Here is an 18,785-nt window from a genome sequence, read left to right as displayed (position 1 = left end):
CTAGCACTTTAATAAAAAGTGGAGGGAATGATCTCAGTCATGTCATGAATGTTCTCATCTATGTTCTCAGGTTCCTTGTGCAGCTAGAGATAGTGAAGCCTGATAAACCAGATGCTACAGTGTCCCTCAGGGGCATCAAGTTCATCGATGTCCCCGCCCATGCTAACAGGGACTATGAAATGTCTTTCTTTACATATACAGAGGGACAGTTTAACACCAAGGTTTGATCAAACATCACACATTTCCAGATCTGAACTGACATTTGTTACCCATCATGACATCCTTTAATCTTTTTCTTCAGGTGACATTCCGTCACCATGAGACAGGTGAGTACTTGTTCTACCTCGTTACCTTCAAAGCCACGTCTCCAGGAGTCCTGTCCACCATAGAGTTAGTGACACCAGTTCGCCGGGCGGCCTCAGCCACCGTTCAAGTAGAGAACCCCCTGACCGCAGCTTCCTGCCTCACCACTGAGTGTAAAAGCCGTGATATCATTGTCCCACCTCAGCACACGGTGCCAGGCCAGTCCAAGGTGAATACTGAATGCGTCTTCCATCATACTTGGAAAACAAACAAACAAACAAACAAAACCCCTAACTGTGTTTCCATAAACAAACTCTAATAGGCACTGTCTGTGAATGTCTGCCTTTCCTTTTAGGGTGTTTTGCCTTTCGAGTACAAGCCTCTGCAAGCAGGCGAGTCTACAGCACGGCTAACTTTGTTCAGCAGTGAGCTGGGCCACTTCCACTATGATCTGCTTCTCAGAGCTCTGCCTCCAGCACCAGAGAAAACTGTGCACTTTAACGCTTTACTGGGCCGTAGCCACACCGTCACTGTAAAGTTTATCAACTATGCCCGCTTCAAAACCACGTACTTCTGTAAGGTAAAAACAAAACAAAGAAGAAGAAATAGCCCTCTTCTGTCTTTGTATACATTCATGCTAGGATGACTTTATATGCATTCAGTGTCAGCCTTCATCACTTCTTAAGACACCTTTTTATGTGTTCTTTATAATTTGTCAACACACAACTCTGTGTGTATCTTTCTGTCAGTTTTAAACAGAAATTTTCTTGTGTTGTCTCTCTCCTCCAGACTGATTACCCAGACTTTATCGTGGACAAGAGTGTGAGTGTAACTCCGGGTTTCCACGTGGGCTCAGAGGCCAGCGTGGACGTCTGTTTTGAGCCTTCTCAGCTGGGAGAAGTGAAAGGCCAGCTCAGCCTGTCTTCAGGAGTTGGTGGAGAATACATATTTCCCTTACATGGGTTATGCTTGCCCCCCCAGTCTCAGGGCCCATTCAGCATTAAAGCCGGTGGGAACATCATCATCCCCTTCAAGAATGTGTTCCTGCAAACCACAGCTTTCTCTTTTCTGGTAAAGACCAAGTAGAATTTGTGAAAATGGGCACAGTGAGAAAACCAGACCAAGCGTTGGCGTAAAGCTAAAAATGTCTTATTGACATAACATTAAGTGATTTCCAACATACTAATTCAAACACATCAAAAAAAAGTCAATGTTATTAAAAACAGGGATGTTTTACTGAGGAGTATTTACACTGTGTTCACTGTGACACCATGAAACATTAAATTTGGCCTGGAACAGATGGCAGAATTTTGCAATTCTGTTGTGCAACCCTATGTTTCAACAGATTTGACTCCTGCTTCTCTCTGATACAACTTTCACTTTAGCAATTTTTTTTAGCATTGATAAATGCTTCAGTTTATGTGCTTCACTTAATAGTGCAGCTTATTTTGATTTTATGTAACCTGAACCCTGTTTATGCCTATAGGTTGACAACCACCATTTTATAGTCAAAGGAGGGGGAAGCATCAAATCCAAAGAGATTCAGAACATCCAGGTGTCCTTTGAGGCTCCTCCAGATGGCTCTCCAGGACCGTGGTTTGACACCTTGATCATCTCCAGTCAGAGCTCTGAGGGCCACAGGAAGCCCTACTCATGGGTCTATTACCTGAAGGGCCACCGCCCCGAGTCATTATAGAAACATGCAAATATAGAAAGACAGAGATGCCAACATGAGTACAATGAAAAAGGCATTGATTGCCAGATTGTACGATGGTCCAGTTGCATATGCTGACAAGTGACTTATCTGAAGCTTCATTAAGATTTTATTGCCAAAATCTAGAATATCTCCTTGTGTAGTGTGTGATTCAAGTAATTAGCTGACAAACCTGTCAATAAATATTTAACAACTGACTGAATAAATTCTGCAAAGAAAACTCGGAGATGCCTGTTACTGCACATATATTACCACATGGGGGGAATCATGAGTTCATTTGAACAGTATATGTGGTCCATTGATAGGTCCAGTTAGATCACTTGACTTCCTTTTTGTATCATAATGACCCATATGTTAACTTTTCACCTAAGTGAATTCATCCAAACTAGCCTGTTTGCTGTTAGACTCATGGCACATTATGGGGAAACTAGCTATACAGCAGTAACTTTCTTATTATCCAAAGTTAGAGCTATCACATCACACATGGTGAGGAGCTGCAGTGTATATACAAAATTCACTCTTTTTACTTCTTAAGGAAAAACACTTTGATACAACCTTTGTCAGACTGTTCCGGTGGCCCACTCTTCCTCTTTTCATGGTGGAAAGAACAAACTTAATTAATTAAACCAAAGTGCACATAAGATGTGATTTACAGACTTGTGCTTAATCATTTATTAATCATAAACAATCAGCCCAGCTTTACTGCTTGCAACAACAAGCCAGAAAAAAAAAAACCCACACAAAACAAAAACGCAATATCCCTGCATTGCAGCAAGTCACATGGTACAGTTCTAGCAAAAAGTTTTGAGAATGACACAAATATTGGTTTTCACAAAGTTTGCTGCTTTTTGTTTTTATGATAGCAATTTGCTTATAATGCAAAACGTTTAGAAGAGTGATCAGATGAATTGAAAAGTCCTTCTTTACCATGAAAATGAACTTAATCCCAAAAAACCCATTTCCACTGCATTTCATTGCTGCCATAAAAGGACCTGTTGACTGAGGACAATGTCCTGACATCAGTATAACTACTAACATATTGTGACAACTTCTGATTATCCATAAACATATGACTAATATGCGGTGAGCCAGAGAATCTGCTGTAGTTCTGCTTTGGCCACTGGTTCTCTTAAAATGTAAAATTAACTGATATATCAGCAGTCAGCAGTTGGACCTCAGTTCATGTGCTAAATTATAGGTAAATAGGTATTCAGAGAGGAATAAAACAAAAAGAAAATAATAAATGATAAAGGATCAGGAGTGGGTATTATGGTATTTTTTCACAGACCCACGGCAGAAAATCCCTGCATGAAACATCATTCCAAGTGCTGTCAGATGTCCTGATATGAGCACAGTCCTCTTCACCCCACCGTGGGTCTCCACTGCCATTATCAGGTTGGTCATCTGCCCAGTACCTGACAGATCAGTGAGCACAATTATTATCTTTGAGAAAATAATTAGTTCTGAAACATTTATAAAAGCAAGAAAAGGATGAAAAGATTTTTATAACATCAAAGATTACAGATGATAAAATCAGTTTCCTGGCTTGATTAATCCACTGAATTTATGGATCTACAAACTCTGTAGCTGTTAAGAACAAATTGCAACAAAATGCAAAACAAAACTTGGTGAAAAAAAAATAAGCTACTGTGTGTTTTTTGTTTGTTTGTTTGTTTTTCCCTGTCAGGAGATGATGGTAGTGTTGGCTGGTGTCTCCTATATGTGGTTTTATTTCTGTTATTCATTTTTAACTGTGTGGTTAACACATTTGACTTACACAAATAATATCCCCAGTTTAATTCCAGGAGACAATTAACCAGGTTAAAATCTGTGCTAAATCAAAACCCTGTGTTTTCACCTGCTGTGGTAACCCCATGGGAAATAAGGAAGCAGCTAAAAGAACATTCTTCATTCTAAAATGCTTAGTTAATATCATGTATGACCACCATAAGGCTATCAAAATAAGTCAATTTTTATGATTTTCAGCGATTGACATCTAAGTCTATTAGTGAGTTTATTTGTGAGCAGCATGTATTATAAATATAATTAATATAATCTGCCAAAATGACAGCTTACTTCAGATTAAGAGGAGTTCCGTCTACCCATTTCCATTTTCCCTCTTCTTCTATATCATGTAAACCAATCCAAGTCGATGTTTTGGTGAGCCTAGTAAGGTACTCCTGTTCAGAAAGAACAAAAACATGAATTCCCATTTGGGAATTTAGTTTATTTAGTTTATACATACATTTTAATGAAATTTGCAGATTGTCTTGGTGGAGTTTAATAAACTCAGCCGTCTGCTCTTTGCTCCCTAAAATATAACACTGGACACTGGAGTAAAATCTCTACCATCTCACACTTCTGTTTAATCAGTTATCTGTTTGACGTTTATTCAGCTGTGTGAAAACTTTAATCTCAGCCAAACCAATTTACTCACAAACAAAACACTGAAAAAAGCCAAACAATAACATTTTGAAGTTAACTAAGTGACTTATATATCATGTTTAACCTGAGTAGCGAAAGACCGCAGGGGGTTTGACAACAATGTGCTGTGAGTTTGCTGTTTTGGCCGGCTCTAGTGAGCCATTCATCTCCTCCTTTGGCCAGCTTATTATCCCTGCAGGGTACCTGATAACAGGCAGGGCGTAGGTGTTGACAGCCCGGATCTTATTCTTACCTTTCAGCTGACTCCTCGGGACTTGCCTGGTACTTGGTGGTTGCAGCTTTCCTAGTGGTCTCCTTATGGTTCCCATTTGCCCTTGAGTACCCCAGCTACAAGTACCTGTTGTTGCCTTCTTGTAGTTTGATCCCTTCAGTTCTACTTTCCCTCTCTTCGTTATCATCCAACTACACTTCTCCAGTCCAAACAACATTCCGATGTCATTGCTGTGTATCCTTGTGGTGTGGATCAGCGAATCTCTGTCACATTCACTCTTGGCATACAGCTTGATGTCATCCACGTAGAGGAGGTGGCTGACGATTGGCCCATTCTGTAGTCAGTATCCGTAGCCAATCTTGTCAGTGATCTCACTGAGCGGTTTCAGGCCTATGCAGAACAGCAGTGGAGACAGTGCATCTCCTTGGTAGAACCTGCACTTCATGGTGACTTGTGCTATGGGCTTGAAGTTGGCCTCTAATGTATGGGCTCTAGTGTTGTACGCCACATACACATTGAGTTCCTGATGACGGCTCTTAGGGTCCTGTTGATTTTGTATAGTTCTAGGCATTCCAGGAACCCAGGTGTGGGGCATCTATCCAGGCAGCGCACAGGTTGCTGAGCCTAGTCTTGCTGTCTCAGACAACTGCTCGGTCTACCAGTAGCCTCCTTTCTGTGCCCCGCTCATGTAATGAACCATAGCTTACCCACTACGATGCTTGACAAAAGCTTCCATTTGGTACCAAGGCTAGGACCAGTCCCTTCTTGGGGTATTTGGGGATCAGGACTCTCTGGCCTTCAGTCATCCATTCAGAGTGTCTCTCATTGACTCAGTGAATACTCAGCCCCTTCAGCCAGTAGGTGTAGCCATGGTGAAGTCTGGTGCTGTCTAACTCTTCACTGTGATGATTACTAGACCATGTTCAGGGTCTGTGATAATCACTGTGATGGTTAAATCACAGTGATGGGTACTGGACTTAGATGGATATCATCCATCTAAGATGGATATCATCCATCTAAGTTCAGGGAGCAGCCCACTTCTCATCAGAATGTTCTGGTACCTCAACACCTGACGCAGGCCTTGTTAATCCGGTCACGTCCGAGCCTGTATGGCTCCATATTTATCTTTTTTCGCTCATGTCTGTGGTAAGCTATACCATTATACTACACACACACTAGACTTCTTCCACAGTATCCAGAGTGAGATGGAGTAACAGCTGTTTCAGGGTTTAATAATTGCTGGGACATAAAAATATGTATAGTATGTTTGTTTTCTTTGCTGTAAAATGTCATTTTTCATAGTTTTTCTCCTGCTTTGACCCACCCTCTAGTTCTCATCTGAAGATGTATTTGCCAAAACAGCTCAATTGTAGTTAACAATTAAATTTACTATATAATCAATTATAACTGGCTGCAAAATAATTTCATATGTCAATTATTATAGGTCCGTCAGTATTTGGGAGCTGAATCTTCAGCCCTGCTGAAAGCCTAGATGGAAGCTTGTCAAGTAAAAGTGAAGAAAGGAGCATAAACGAGACGTGCAGCATACAGGAGACCGCAAAGCTGAGAGCAGAATTGATCAAATTAGGAGCTAAAATAAAAGACTGAAGTGATAGCTGTTTTTATTTTCAGCAATTTTCCATTTTTAAGGACAAAAGGTTTCAAACTTGTCCACGCCTTAAACCTCATGTGTGTTTAATCTAGTAGTAGCAAATGCGTAAAAATAAGGGATTTATGAGGACACTGAATAAAAAATTGCTTCCTTGAAAACAACATTTACAATTTAGTATTGAATGAAAATAATCTATATACAAAGTGTCTTTGAATGGCAGAGATGCATGTAGCACAGAGCCATTGCTCAGTGTCTGAGCGGCAGAACAGCAGAATCTTAGCTGGAAGCTCACAAAACCATTTCAACAACCACCACACCGCTAAAACTAGACATCTCACAAATTCCAAAAATGCAGGTTTCATCACACTCAGAAGTAATGAATGAGGGGTACGAATATGAATATTCGTGTATAAACACAGTAAAACACATACATAGGAACTGTACCTGTTCTTTAGCGCAATCAATAACCACCAGATCTGCTCCTCTGTCTCTGCAGTCCCTTCTGGCTGCATCCCAGGGACCAGAGCTTCCAGAGAGGAGATAGCAGCTATAGCTGAAATTACTCCATCCTGCAGGACATTGTATAACTAGAAGAAATTAAAAACAAGTAATATTTCAGTAAGGTTAATGAAAAATATTTAATGAACCTTACAACAATGCTCATTTGATCTGTTTAATTAGATTTATCTATAGTTTATTCACCTCCTGACTTTTATATTTGTTTGCCTGTGTATATTTACTATGGTGACAGTTTTTGTACTTAATCTATTTTAGGGCTGCAACCAATATTTTAATAATCAGTTATTCCATTCAGTAATCAGATAAAAAGTACTTTTTTCTTATTAATGGGCAATAATAAATGTTCAAAAGAAAAAAATCACAAGTCTTTTAAAATGAACTCATCATCAGTTTATATTTTAGAAATTGCTGTTGCAACTCTTTCATGTATTTACAGGCCATATTAAAAAAATTCTTAGATGCAAAAATAAATATATGATGTCAAGTGCAGTAGTGCCCAATGAAATAATACAGCCTAAACTAATCATTCCAAGGTTTTAAACATTATTAGGAGACAAAAAACAAACAAGCAAAAAGTATTTTATCTCCTGGATGAGGTGTTTTTGTGTAAGTGTTTTTGTGCCTGTGTCTGTGTGCTTTAGTTTTCTAGTAAATGTGTTGTTGTAAGCCTTTAGAGGAGCATGTGGGAGTTGCAATGAAGAAAAGAGAGCATATCAGTGTTCTGATATTTGCCTTGTGCATTTTTTTTACTAGCCTACAAAAGAAAAAAATTGAACAGAGTTTTTTTTATATTATTTGACTTTAAATCTGAAAATGACGTTATAAAAGCATCTTCTATTCACGTCAGAGTTAGCTAAATACATGATTTTATGTTAGCCTCCCCCCACCTTAATGAAGAGGGTGAGCTCAGGCGGAGTGAAGAAAGCATGTTTGGTCTTGGTTTGTTGCATCCAAAACAGCAGCACTTGTGGCTAAAACTTTACTGGGAACCTGCCAGGAGTCCTTAATGAAGCCAGCTGTTCAACAAACTCCACCATGAAAAAAATTATTTGCAGCTGTTCTCATCTGACTTATTCGGTTTACACAGCAAAAATCTGCAATAAAGCTACATCCGACTAATAAAGGTAATAAAGTTAAAATATGCAGATGAACTGCTAGCTTAGCCTGATAGGATGGTTAGGTAGATTGCTTAAATCATCCTACTAATCTAAGGGTGAATCTAAGGTGGGAGGGGGGGGGGGGGGACATGGGGTGTACTAGAAAATATTTATTTCAAGTTTTTCCAAGCATTATCTTGCATATTTAGATTAATATCAAATATAAATAAATTAGATATTAATTCAGTTGTATTAATATATATAAAAAATACTTTTTTCCTTTTCTTCTATATTGATTATATATTACATATATCTATTATATATCTTTATATTTATTATCACTACATTATATTTCTCATGTTGGGTGATCAGTGTATTACAGCAACCAAAACAAAACAAAAACAACAACAACAACAACAACCCATGACTCAATACAATAAATACAGTTTCACAAAAAACACATTTTGAAAAGTTAAATGTTATACTGTGTCAATATCTATATCAATCAATATCAGTCATTCCAAATCCAAATTAGAACTTTGGCACAACCATAAACTGTAAATAAAGAAGGGACGTCTCTGAAAAGTGAGGCCAATCCAAAAGTGCTTTAAATGCCTCTCTGAGAATTAGAAGGTGAAATATTGAATTTGATGTGTGCAGAAGAAAACAGTTTTCCATGTCAGACAAATATCTTGAAAGAAAAAAGCTTATTATTATTATTATTATTATTATTAATAATAATAATAATAATAATAATGAAGGTCTGTGAAGAAGGTCTGTTATTATCAGTCTTCTGCAGGTTAACATCTCACTATTGTTGCTGTCTTTCCCAGAGTAAAAGTAAAAAAATTAAACTGCAATCTACCTAAGTTTTACACAATATGCAAAATGCAGCTACAGTAACTGCTCCTAACTTCTAATAACTGGGTGAAACTGATAGAAGGTTGTGTTTAGAGACTCAGTGATTTGTGAATCTCTAAACAAACCTGTAGATCAGAAAGTGATGTCTCGGTGAAAAGATGCATCACAACTGAATCAAACATGACCACAGATGAAACAAGTAAAATAACAGTTAAAAAAAGATTTAAAGGATATTGAGATAAAAATAAGAATATGTAGTGTCAGTGTAAGGGCTATCAGCTTCCTTTTCAACTTCCTTAATGAAAATACATTAAGGATACTTGTTGTGGATTCAATCATTTTATAAGTCACTAAACACCATTAAATACATTTCACATATGTGTCGATGAAATATAGCCCTTAAATTATTTTAGTACCATTCAGATTTGTAAATGTAAATTTGTGACAAGCATAAGGTACACTGCTGCACTGCAGCTTTATAGTGACAAGCAGTGATACGGATAATGGTTCATATGATATTTTCCTAATGACTGAAATTTGATTTTAAAAATGTGTTAAGTCAGAAGAAAATGATTACATCATTTGTTTGGAAAATGAATCACTACATTTCCGAGAAATCATGATCATATTTATTTTATTGTTTTACATTTAAAAAAAATTTTTCCTGGGGACTCTGTGACACCCCATTAAAGAGCCGTAGGCTGTGGATCTCTTAAGATCTCACTGTTGGGTTTGTAAGGCCATGTTACTCCTAAATTTCTATCTTGTTCAAAGAGAAGATATAAAACAAAGTTCTAAGCTAATCACCCTTAGTGTTCTCCTTTTTTAAAAATAAGAATCGATAAAGAATCGTTAAACAGAATCGAAAATGAAATCGGAATCGTGAAAATCTTATCAATACCCATCCCTAGTCAGGGGTCAGTAACCTTTAACACCCAAAGAGCCACTTGGACCCGGTTTCCACGCAAAAGAAAACACTGGGAGCCGCAAATACTTTTTGACATCTAAAATGAAGATAACACTGTATATATTGTTTTTTTTTACCTTTATGCTTTGTGTGAACAACTAAAGTAAGTAAGTAAGTAAAGTTTATTTATTAACAGACAGGCAGTCACAAAGCGCTGTACACAAAATATTAACCCTTGTGTGGTGTTCATATTTTTGTTACTCAGCCAGTGTTCATAGGTCTGGTGGACCCGCTAGAGTTTTGGCTTTCCAAATTAACACTATCAAACAATTTTATGTTAAATTACTCAACAGATATTTACTTCATCCCAATTACAAGCCATATGAACAGCAAACATGGTTAATTTTTTCCCTTTACCTTTGTTAGATCACATTTATGAATTAATGTGCTTCTCGTTTTTTGTTTTTTTGTTTTTATAAAATGTTATAAAAAAAAAATCAGTTATAATCAAGTGGAGTGAGTGGAAAGACACAACACATTTACACGTGAAGCAACATGTTTCACAACTAAATGGGATCAGCTGCTCATCAATGGTGACATTAGGCCCAGATTTGTAAAGCAGGTGGAGGTGGTGCACACACTTATCCCACACTGTCCTGATGGCAGCTAGCTTGTCTCTCTGCCGTCGAGCTGGTCTGTCGTCTCGGTTATCAAAACGGATAATCCTGGAAATTTTGTGGAAGTTTTCCAGAGACACTGATGCACGGAAAGGTTCTTGCCGGTTTCTGCATCCCACAGGGATTCTGTGGATTCCCCTTTGGACCTGAAAACTCCTGCAAGGATAAGAACCCCAAAGTAGGCCTTTGGGGTTCTTAGATGAATTTGGTCCATCTGCTTACACCTCTCTCCAAAAACACACCTTCCTTCTAGATTACTGCAATCCAGAATAATTTTCTGGATGGAATCTGGGATGAAAAGCTCAAATGAAGACTTGATGTCCTGCACATGAGTAACTGTCAGCCGTGTTGGCCCTGGCTTATCCCAGTAACAGCTCTGCAGGGTGGCTCATTTCTTGGGCAAGAAGACCATTCAATGTCACCAGTTACTGACATCCATATTTCTTCACTTGCTGTCTGGTGGGCTTGTTCTGGTCCTGGAGCTGGCTACAGATGGGGTACTCGTCTTCGTTTTGTTACTAAATGGTGCTCAACCTCATCCTCTTCTTCAAAGTCACTGTCAGACTCTGAATTTTCAGAAATGTGAAATATTCTGAAACCTCTTTGTCAACATCATCATCCGAAGCTCCTCTCTTCCAAAATCAATTGGATGGCCCTCGCAGCAGATAATCTTTTGCCATCTTGATCAGTTGTCATAAAGAACCACACTGGCAAAGTCTTATTTATAGTATTATGCCCCTAATTTGCAGGTGGGACAGGGTATGAGAAAATAAAATTTGGATCCCTCAAGAAAGAGGGTAAAATGTGTGGGAATGTCAGAGCAGACGTGTTGATAGTTGAATTTTCAACAATGTTGCAACTTTGTGCAGGAGCAGGGGGGCAAAGAAAACACTATCAGCAGCACCAGAAAGGAGGAAGACAGAGTGTGGGAACACAGGACCTACACTTTCAACACTTTTATTAGACCTGGGTCCAGTGGACCCGAACACCTTGTATGTAATGTAAATGCGTGGGGGGAGGTACAGTATGAGGTCATTGAAAATTAGTTCGGATTTATGTTCTTCACAGAAAATAAGCCAAAGCCAATGAATTTCAGGTTGAAAAAATAATTAATTGTTTAATTTTTCTTTTGAAAAAAACTGAAAACGGGTCTCACAGACCCGAACACCATACAAGGGTTAAAATAAACAATACAATCAATGGACATTATACACAATGTAAAAGATCAAATGTAAAGAATATAAAATACGTAGATCAACAAAAGGCTTGTTTGAACAGAAAAGTTTTTAACTGCTTTTTAAAAGAATCCACAGAGCAACTAAGGTGTGTGAAATCCATTAAGTTTTACAGAGAAAATCACATTTTGAACTCTTAAAGAAATATAACAAAAGGAAAGACACCCAGCTGAACTAAAATTATCCATGTAGCAAACAAAAACTGTTGTGAGCCGCCACCCTTATATCACCTTTGGAGCCTTGAACTGACTTTTAAAAAGTAATTGGAAAAAAAGCACTATGCTGCTAAAAAAAATAGACATTTGCAAAATTCTGCCTAAATGTGTATTTTACCTGGTTAATGTGTGTGGCGGGGCGTGGTCTGCAGCGCCGCTGCAGGGGAGGCGGACGCTCCTGAGCGGCACCAGCAATCACGCCTCGCTGCCTTAAAGTCTGTGCTTTCTCTGCTGTTGTGTTTTCGGCCTGTGAGCTGAAAAGCTACAGCCAGCTGTATGCGTACAGCAACCGTGTGAAAAGTGGTCAATAAAGAGATGCTGAAAAGCATGTTCATGGAAACGTTGTCGGGTCTGCCGTGGTATGTTTACAATGGAACTTCTGCTCCTGAACCTCTGCGCACAGCATCTGCAAATCGGGGCTGTACGAAGTCACTTTCATCTTTACGCAGGACTATAAGTTGTCATCTGTGAGGCGTGAGCGGTTTTTGTTTTTAACATAGTTCACGGTGGAGAACAGCTGCCGACATAATGTGGATCCGAAGATCCATAATTGGCATATCTGGGGTTGAAAGTCTCGATAAATGCACGCCGTTTCTACAGGTATACCGACTTCTGCGAGTGTGACGCTTATTTTGAGCAATGAAAAATAATAAAATATAATTTCATTTTTATATTTCAATATCACAATAATCTTCCAATTTAGAACTACAAGTTAAAAAAAAGAACTAAACACAAATAAAATACACTTCAGCTAAATACTTCGAATTTATTTTCCCAAACCACCTGGAGCCGCAGTACAAGGACAAAAGAGCCGCAGGTTGCCGACCCCTGGACTAGATGAATGAGGCATGTTGAAAAAAGTGCTTTGACTGCTCAAGCAGAGTAGAAAAGTGCTATATATAGATATATATCTTGAAATATATGAAGCTAAATTATCACAAAACCCATTAGATGTGTTCAAACTCTGAACCATAAAATTTGTATGTAAATGTGTGATGGTCAAGCAGAATGTTCTAAAGAAAAAAAATGTCTGACTTTAGATGGAATGACTGTAACTACCTATATTAAGGTCTATTTGTTGTAGACTCATTAATTTATAAATGTAACTACAATTTCTATAAAGGAATCAATTTCAGCATTTTTGTACTGGTTAGATTTTGTGATGCAGTTGGCATCGGCAATGTTGCTACTACTGGGGTTAGGTTAATTGGTGAATCTAAATTGTTCATAGATGAGAATGTGAGTGTGAATGGTTGTGTGTTGTGTGTTTCTATGTGTTGGCCCAGCAATAGACTGGCCACCTGTCCAGGTTGTACCTTGCCTCTTGCACTATGGTAGCTGGGATAGGCTCCAGTGACCCTGAATTGGATAAGCGCAAGAGAATGGCTGGATGGAAATAAATTAAATGAAATATCATCCAGCAACTTTCTTGGGTTGACTTTATGAATTTCGAATAATTTCAGTGAGTGCAAAGTCTTGAAGAGCCACAATCCCAAATGACAATGCATATTTGGTCTCTTAAGCATTTAAGTTTAATTAATTTAAGTTAATTAAGTTTCTTCTCAGTGAGAGAAAAGGAGAACAGTATTTGCTAGAGAATTGAATCACTGTAAAGACAACGGTAAATAAAAGGACTCACTCAGAGAACTCAGAAGCACTTCAAGCTTTTTGAGATTTTCAGAGAAGTTGGCACGCAGCAGGTCTCTTTCCTCAGTCATGACGGCAAGTTTTTTACTCACAGTGGAGAGATTTGCATTCAGGCTGTCTCTTTCCTCAATCATAATAAAGTCTGAAATAAATAAATTAGGGCAGGCTTTTGAGACACAAAACATCTTGTGCATTCATACTTAGACTGCTTCTGATTTATTTTAAACCATAAAAACTTTGAACATTGCTTAGCTTGTCAAATATTAATTCAGCACTCAGTGGCAGTTTGAACAATTATTTATGAAGAATCAGACTCACAGTGGACACCATAAGTGACAAATCCAATAAGAAGTAAAACACCCAGCAGACTCCACAACACAATAACACCTAAATAACGATTCTCCTTACGGCTCTTTGGACCTGAAAAGAGAAGAAAAAAAGACTGAATTATACAACAGTAACAACAGCTGTTAAAATAAATCTATCACTTCCTACCTGTGTGATGTGTTGACAGTTTTGGGTTGTCTTGTTCAGCAGATTCAGCACTGGCAGAAATTTCCTCCATTGCTCACAAGCAGGCAAACTATTTCCTAAATGGTGAGATCTGTAGCTCAGCACTTGTAACCTCAAATTATCAGTAGTTTCAAGTTCTTCTTTTTTTGAACTTTCGAGGATGTCACACATTTCAGATGTTGATATGATTTTCACAGCACTAATTTACCAGTAAAAGTGGATCTGATCCTTTCTAAAGATAATTTTGTATATGATAGTCACATGAAAACTAATAAAAGTTAAATTTCTTTACGCCGTTTTTTTTAAGAACTTTAAAGTTTCAGATTTCAGATTCATATAAAGAAAATAATCAGAAAGTTAGCAATTAAAACTTTAGGCTCCTGCCTAAGACCTTTAAGTTCTTATTTAGAAACTATATAGAAACATGCTAGATAGTATTTTTAATCAGTTTTTAAAGATGGATTATTTACTGTCATTGCTGCAGAGACATTTGTGTGATTAAAAATAACCTCAACACAAGAATGAGATAATAACGTTACACATGAAAGTGCTAAAAGGGGAGAATTTCTCTCCCTCTCGCTCTTGCTTTTTAAAACATCCAGAAGCTTGTATAAACATTATAATTTCTTGGAAACAGCACAAAAACAACAGGTCAGCTCCTAAAAATGTTAGATTAGCACAAGTGGAGAGTGGCAATTAGAAGACCTTTATCTGATTTTGCCTTTTATTGATAAACAGGTTGTGAGAATCCTATTTTTAACTACCAAGAGTGCCACTACCATGCTAATAGATGACAACACCCTCCATAAGCACAAATACATAAACATGGAGAGGGAAAAATAACAAATAGGTAGAAAAAAAAAAAACAAGGAAAAAAGGCAACAAAAAGGACAGGGGGGAACATAGCAAGAACTAAAGTTAGTCATGTATAACCTATTGAGGCCAACAGTGTGAAGGCAATGATGAAATATTCATTCATCTGATATTCAGCGTAAGTGTAAGTGCACGTGGCACTAGGACGCTCTAGACCGCAGGTCGTAAGTGAAGCAGTGGGAATAAGAATCAGCACCCCCAAATCTGAGGCCATGGTCCTCAGCCAGAAAAGGGTGAAGTGCCCACTCTGGGTCAGGGATGAGTTCCTGCCCCAAGTGGCAGAGTTTAAGTATCTCGGGGTCTTGTTCATGAGTGATGGGAGAAGGGAGCCGGAGATCGACAGACAGATTGGTGGGAACACCTTGGTGTCCCCCTGGACAAGCTGGAGGAGGTGGCTGGGGAGAGGGAGGTCTGGGCTTCTCCGCTTAGGCTGCTGCCCTCTTGACCCAGTCCCGGATATGTTGAAGAATATGGATGGATGATAATTAGTGTTTGTGAATGTTGTGGATTATGGTGTCTACTTGTTCGGGGTTATGTTGTCCACTTAGTTTTTTACCAGACTTCATAGCAATAATGGATGATTATTTTTTTCGCATGACTATATGTTGTAACTCATCCAGTACAGAGCTGCTGTTGCATAATGTGCCTGTACTGTGGGTGTCCTTGTTATCAAATTATGACTGGCTTTTGCCAGGAAACCATCTTTTATCACTAACATCTTGCTGTTTCCTGTAAGTCCATGTTCATCCTCCGTATCTGTGAGCAGTGTTTATTTTGTTCTGATCTTCTTAAATTCATGGAGAAACATAATATTTTATGAAAGCATTTAACATATTTAAGGACACTTTAATGTAAGCAACCATCACACCCAATGTGCATTTCATACAATTTCTGTGTATGGTATTATATAGACAGCATACAAATGATGTACATCACTGGGGCTGAAAAGCAAAGTGTTTAAAAAAGTGTTTTTAATGTATTTCTAATGACCATGAGAGGATGACTTATCTCAGTGCAGAGTTAAGTCCAGTTGTATAGGAGTAATACTGTGTATGTTAACCAGTGTTGGGAAGGTTACTTTTAAAATGTATTCTGATAGGTTCGTAGCATAAACCTATTCGCTGGAACATTCAAGACAATTCTACTACACAGCAAAAGCAAGACACAAGTTACCAAAGTTCTTTGTGTTACTCATGCATGAGGGAGAGGACTGGACGAAGATGTGACCCCATAAACGACTTCCCTAAACCTGCTGGTCTGGAAGTCCAGCAGTCCATCGTCATACAAAACTCCAAGCCTTGCGCTGAAACTGGGACATACACTGCATAAAATGTCTGACATTATCCATTGTCGTGCCCTCATGACAGAGGATGAAGCCCTAATCAAGTCCACTGATGTGTTCAAGAAGTTGTATGTCTCCAAATGGTCCGAGATGGTGTCTCACCGTGCCTTGAACATAATGAGTGAGGCAATGTTTAACAAGCCATCAACATTGCCCTTTACAGAAGATGTTCGGATTCTCCATCACTACCTTCAAAAATCTGCAGAAAGTGCCTTTTGCAGCTTGGAGAACGAAGCCACAGCTCAGAATTATGCCCAACTTGCACAAGTTACACTCTCACAAATCATTGTGTTCAATCAAAGATGTTCTGGAGAGGTTTCAAAGATGCGCCTCAAAAGTTTTCTTGAAAGAGACAAAACAGCACTCCACACAGATGTTGCCATGGGGCTCTCAGAAATGGAACAGAGACTCTGTAACTATTTCTGTAGAATAGAAATAATGGGAAAAAGGGACAGAAATGTTCCAGTTCTGCTAACACCAAGCATGCTGGATGCTCTGTCACTACTGGTTAGTAGGAGGCCTGACTGTGCTATTTGTGCCACTAATATCTACCTCTTTGCAAGACCCCGATCAATGAGTCATTACAGAGGAATGGACTCCTTGCGTGTTCATGCACACCAGTGTGGAGCAAAGCAGCCTGAGTATCTAAGATCGACACAGCTCAGAAAACATGTTGCCACACTCTCACAAGTCCTTAATTTGAAAAACAACGAACTTGATCAGGTTGCAGATTTCCTGGGTCATGATATCCGTGTTCACCGCGAATTCTACAGATTACCAGTTCCCACAACACTGTCACGGGCTGCGATGGCAGACCGTGGAGTGACAGTGAAAGCAGGGCCCAAACGCAAGACTCTAAGTGAAGGACAGTGGATTTATTTACAGGAGGTGAAAAACACACAACTATATACAAAATCCCAGCACTGTGGTCCCGTGGTGATTCTCCCTGAATCCCACACAGTGCAGATGTCCGTGAGAAGTGAAAGGTGGCGACTCCAAAAAACTCCAATTCCCACACCGTGACTTTAGAGGCGTACTCCGCTCCCGATTCCTGGTAACACAAAAGGCAGAGGGTTAGCAGGGGATCTGTTTCCTCGGAGGTTACGTAAAAGCTCACGGCAGTACTGACGAGTTCTGACTCAAGGATCCATCGTCGGCCTCAGCTCAGCTGCAGTCCTAAATGCCGTTCCTAGACGAGCGTAATCTGCTGCAGCTGGCAGAGGACGACGAGCGGCAGGTGCGGCTGTCTCTCGAGTAGACCACTTCCGGGTTCGCAGTCTCCTCACCCACACCTCCGGAAGCTCACACAGAGACACATGGAGAGACGGAGAGCAAACCAATACAACACACGGAAAACATAAACATAAACATACACTGAAAATGCCTGAGCCCTGGGTCCCTAGACCCAGGCCATGACAAACACAGCTGGCCAAGATTTCCAAACTGCTTTTAACACTGGAAAAAGGACATCTTTCCCAGATCCAGGGGAAATCACTGGATGAGATCAAAATAGAAGGTTTGTATTGAAAGGAGCAAATATTAGGGCAGTAGTTGAATATTATGCTTTCATATTATTCAATTCCTTTAATTTTAAATATGTTTATATTGTCTATCCTGTAAAATAGTCAGATGTCTATTCATATTAATGTACAGAATTCACCTGCTTGCTGCTACTACTGCACATTCACCCAGTGTATATACTATATGTGTATATATATATATATATATATATAATGTTCTTCCTCTACACCCCCCCCCCCCAATTTTTGCACATGTCGAGGAGCGTGTCAGGCTACATTTCACTGTGTGTTATACTTGTATAACTATGCATGTGACAAATAAAGAACCTTGAACCTTGAGCCTTTATCAACAGAATTAAAACCTAAAAGCACAGACCATTCTGTTAAATGTCCATGATTTAAGGTTCTTGAAGTCTATTGTTTCATCACTTTGCAACATTTGGCAAACTGCAGAGTGGTGGCCTTAAATAGTAAAACTATGTACTATAATTTCCAGTATTTGTTCTGTATTTTATCATATCTCGTTGTTAATGTGAGATTTTTGGGGGGTTTGTGTTTGGTTTTTTTGGGTTTTTTCCACAATTTCTCAGATGAAATTGCATTAAGTGATGCTGAAACAAAGGACGGTGAGAGTGAATCAGATGATGATGACACAGCACTCACAATGTCGGCGTGTGGCACCAGTGAGCCTGTATATGCAGTAGCTGATTCCACAAAAACAGCGCAGCTCCAAGACACTGTAGATTGTGGTAAGTTACCACTAGCTTGGTTTCTGTGGATAAAATGTTTGTTACAAATATTAAAACTTAATCAAATGGTGTAATCAGCAGATGAAGGACCACTCACAATGCCTGCAGCAAGTGAGACTGCTGCTCCCTCTGAAGGTAAGGGGTGCAATTGGTTCTCTAAGCTTATGGACACGTTCTTTGTAATTTCGTTGCAATTCTGTCTCTGTACACCACCACAATGGATTTTAAAATCAAACAATATCCATATGTGTTAAAGTAGACTTCCTGCTTTAATTCTAGGAATTTGACGGAATCATCACATCACAGCCATTATGCGTAGTCTATTATTCTAAGAAGCTCAAGGGT

The 18,785-nt window shown here is 38.9% G+C and overlaps 2 protein-coding genes and 1 long non-coding RNA gene across 4 annotated transcripts in view; 2 read left to right on the top strand and 1 right to left on the bottom strand.

Annotated features, from left to right (window-relative positions):
• Positions 1-2,232, top strand: part of hydin (HYDIN axonemal central pair apparatus protein) — a 59,358-nt gene extending 57,126 nt beyond the window's left edge. For both annotated transcript variants that reach the window (XM_076874732.1, XM_024801042.2), the window contains exons 89-93: positions 71-221; positions 302-532; positions 659-883; positions 1,093-1,374; positions 1,790-2,232. In XM_076874732.1, the coding sequence (XP_076730847.1) occupies positions 71-221; positions 302-532; positions 659-883; positions 1,093-1,374; positions 1,790-1,999 (1,099 nt within the window). In that variant the 3' untranslated portion in view covers positions 2,000-2,232. The remainder of the gene's footprint in view (positions 1-70; positions 222-301; positions 533-658; positions 884-1,092; positions 1,375-1,789) is intronic.
• A 515-nt stretch (positions 2,233-2,747) lies between these two features.
• On the bottom strand, positions 2,748-14,025 carry LOC111500395 (C-type lectin domain family 4 member E). Its single transcript, XM_024801043.2, has 6 exons — positions 13,939-14,025; positions 13,762-13,863; positions 13,436-13,585; positions 6,730-6,872; positions 4,094-4,197; positions 2,748-3,432 (listed from the first exon to the last, which is right to left on the bottom strand). Exons 1-6 carry the CDS (start codon positions 14,006-14,008, stop codon positions 3,285-3,287), a joined length of 717 nt encoding a protein of 238 aa, XP_024656811.2. The 5' UTR covers positions 14,009-14,025; the 3' UTR covers positions 2,748-3,284.
• A 4,180-nt stretch (positions 14,026-18,205) lies between these two features.
• LOC143412995 (uncharacterized) lies at positions 18,206-18,575 on the top strand. The gene is made up of 2 exons (XR_013093544.1): positions 18,206-18,440; positions 18,519-18,575. It is a non-coding gene; the product is annotated as an uncharacterized LOC143412995 (long non-coding RNA).
• Positions 18,576-18,785: the final 210 nt, after the last annotated feature.

Source organism: Maylandia zebra, linkage group LG16 (genome assembly GCF_041146795.1).
Source record: "Maylandia zebra isolate NMK-2024a linkage group LG16, Mzebra_GT3a, whole genome shotgun sequence".
In the NCBI taxonomy this organism is placed as follows: domain Eukaryota; kingdom Metazoa; phylum Chordata; class Actinopteri; order Cichliformes; family Cichlidae; genus Maylandia; species Maylandia zebra.
Note: the sequence above shows the minus strand (reverse complement) of the source record. Positions and strands in the feature narration are given on the sequence as shown.

Coding starts and splice junctions, on each gene's coding strand:
- LOC111500395 (XM_024801043.2), bottom strand. CDS start 14,008: ATGGAGGAAATTTCTGCCAGTGCTGAATCTGCTGAACAAGACAACCCA. Junction 13,864..13,938: donor ACTGTCAACACATCACACAG/GTAGGAAGTGAT, acceptor TTCTCTTTTCAG/GTCCAAAGAGCCGTAAGGAG. Junction 6,873..13,435: donor AGTGCTTCTGAGTTCTCTGA/GTGAGTCCTTTT, acceptor AATTTCTTCTAG/TTATACAATGTCCTGCAGGA.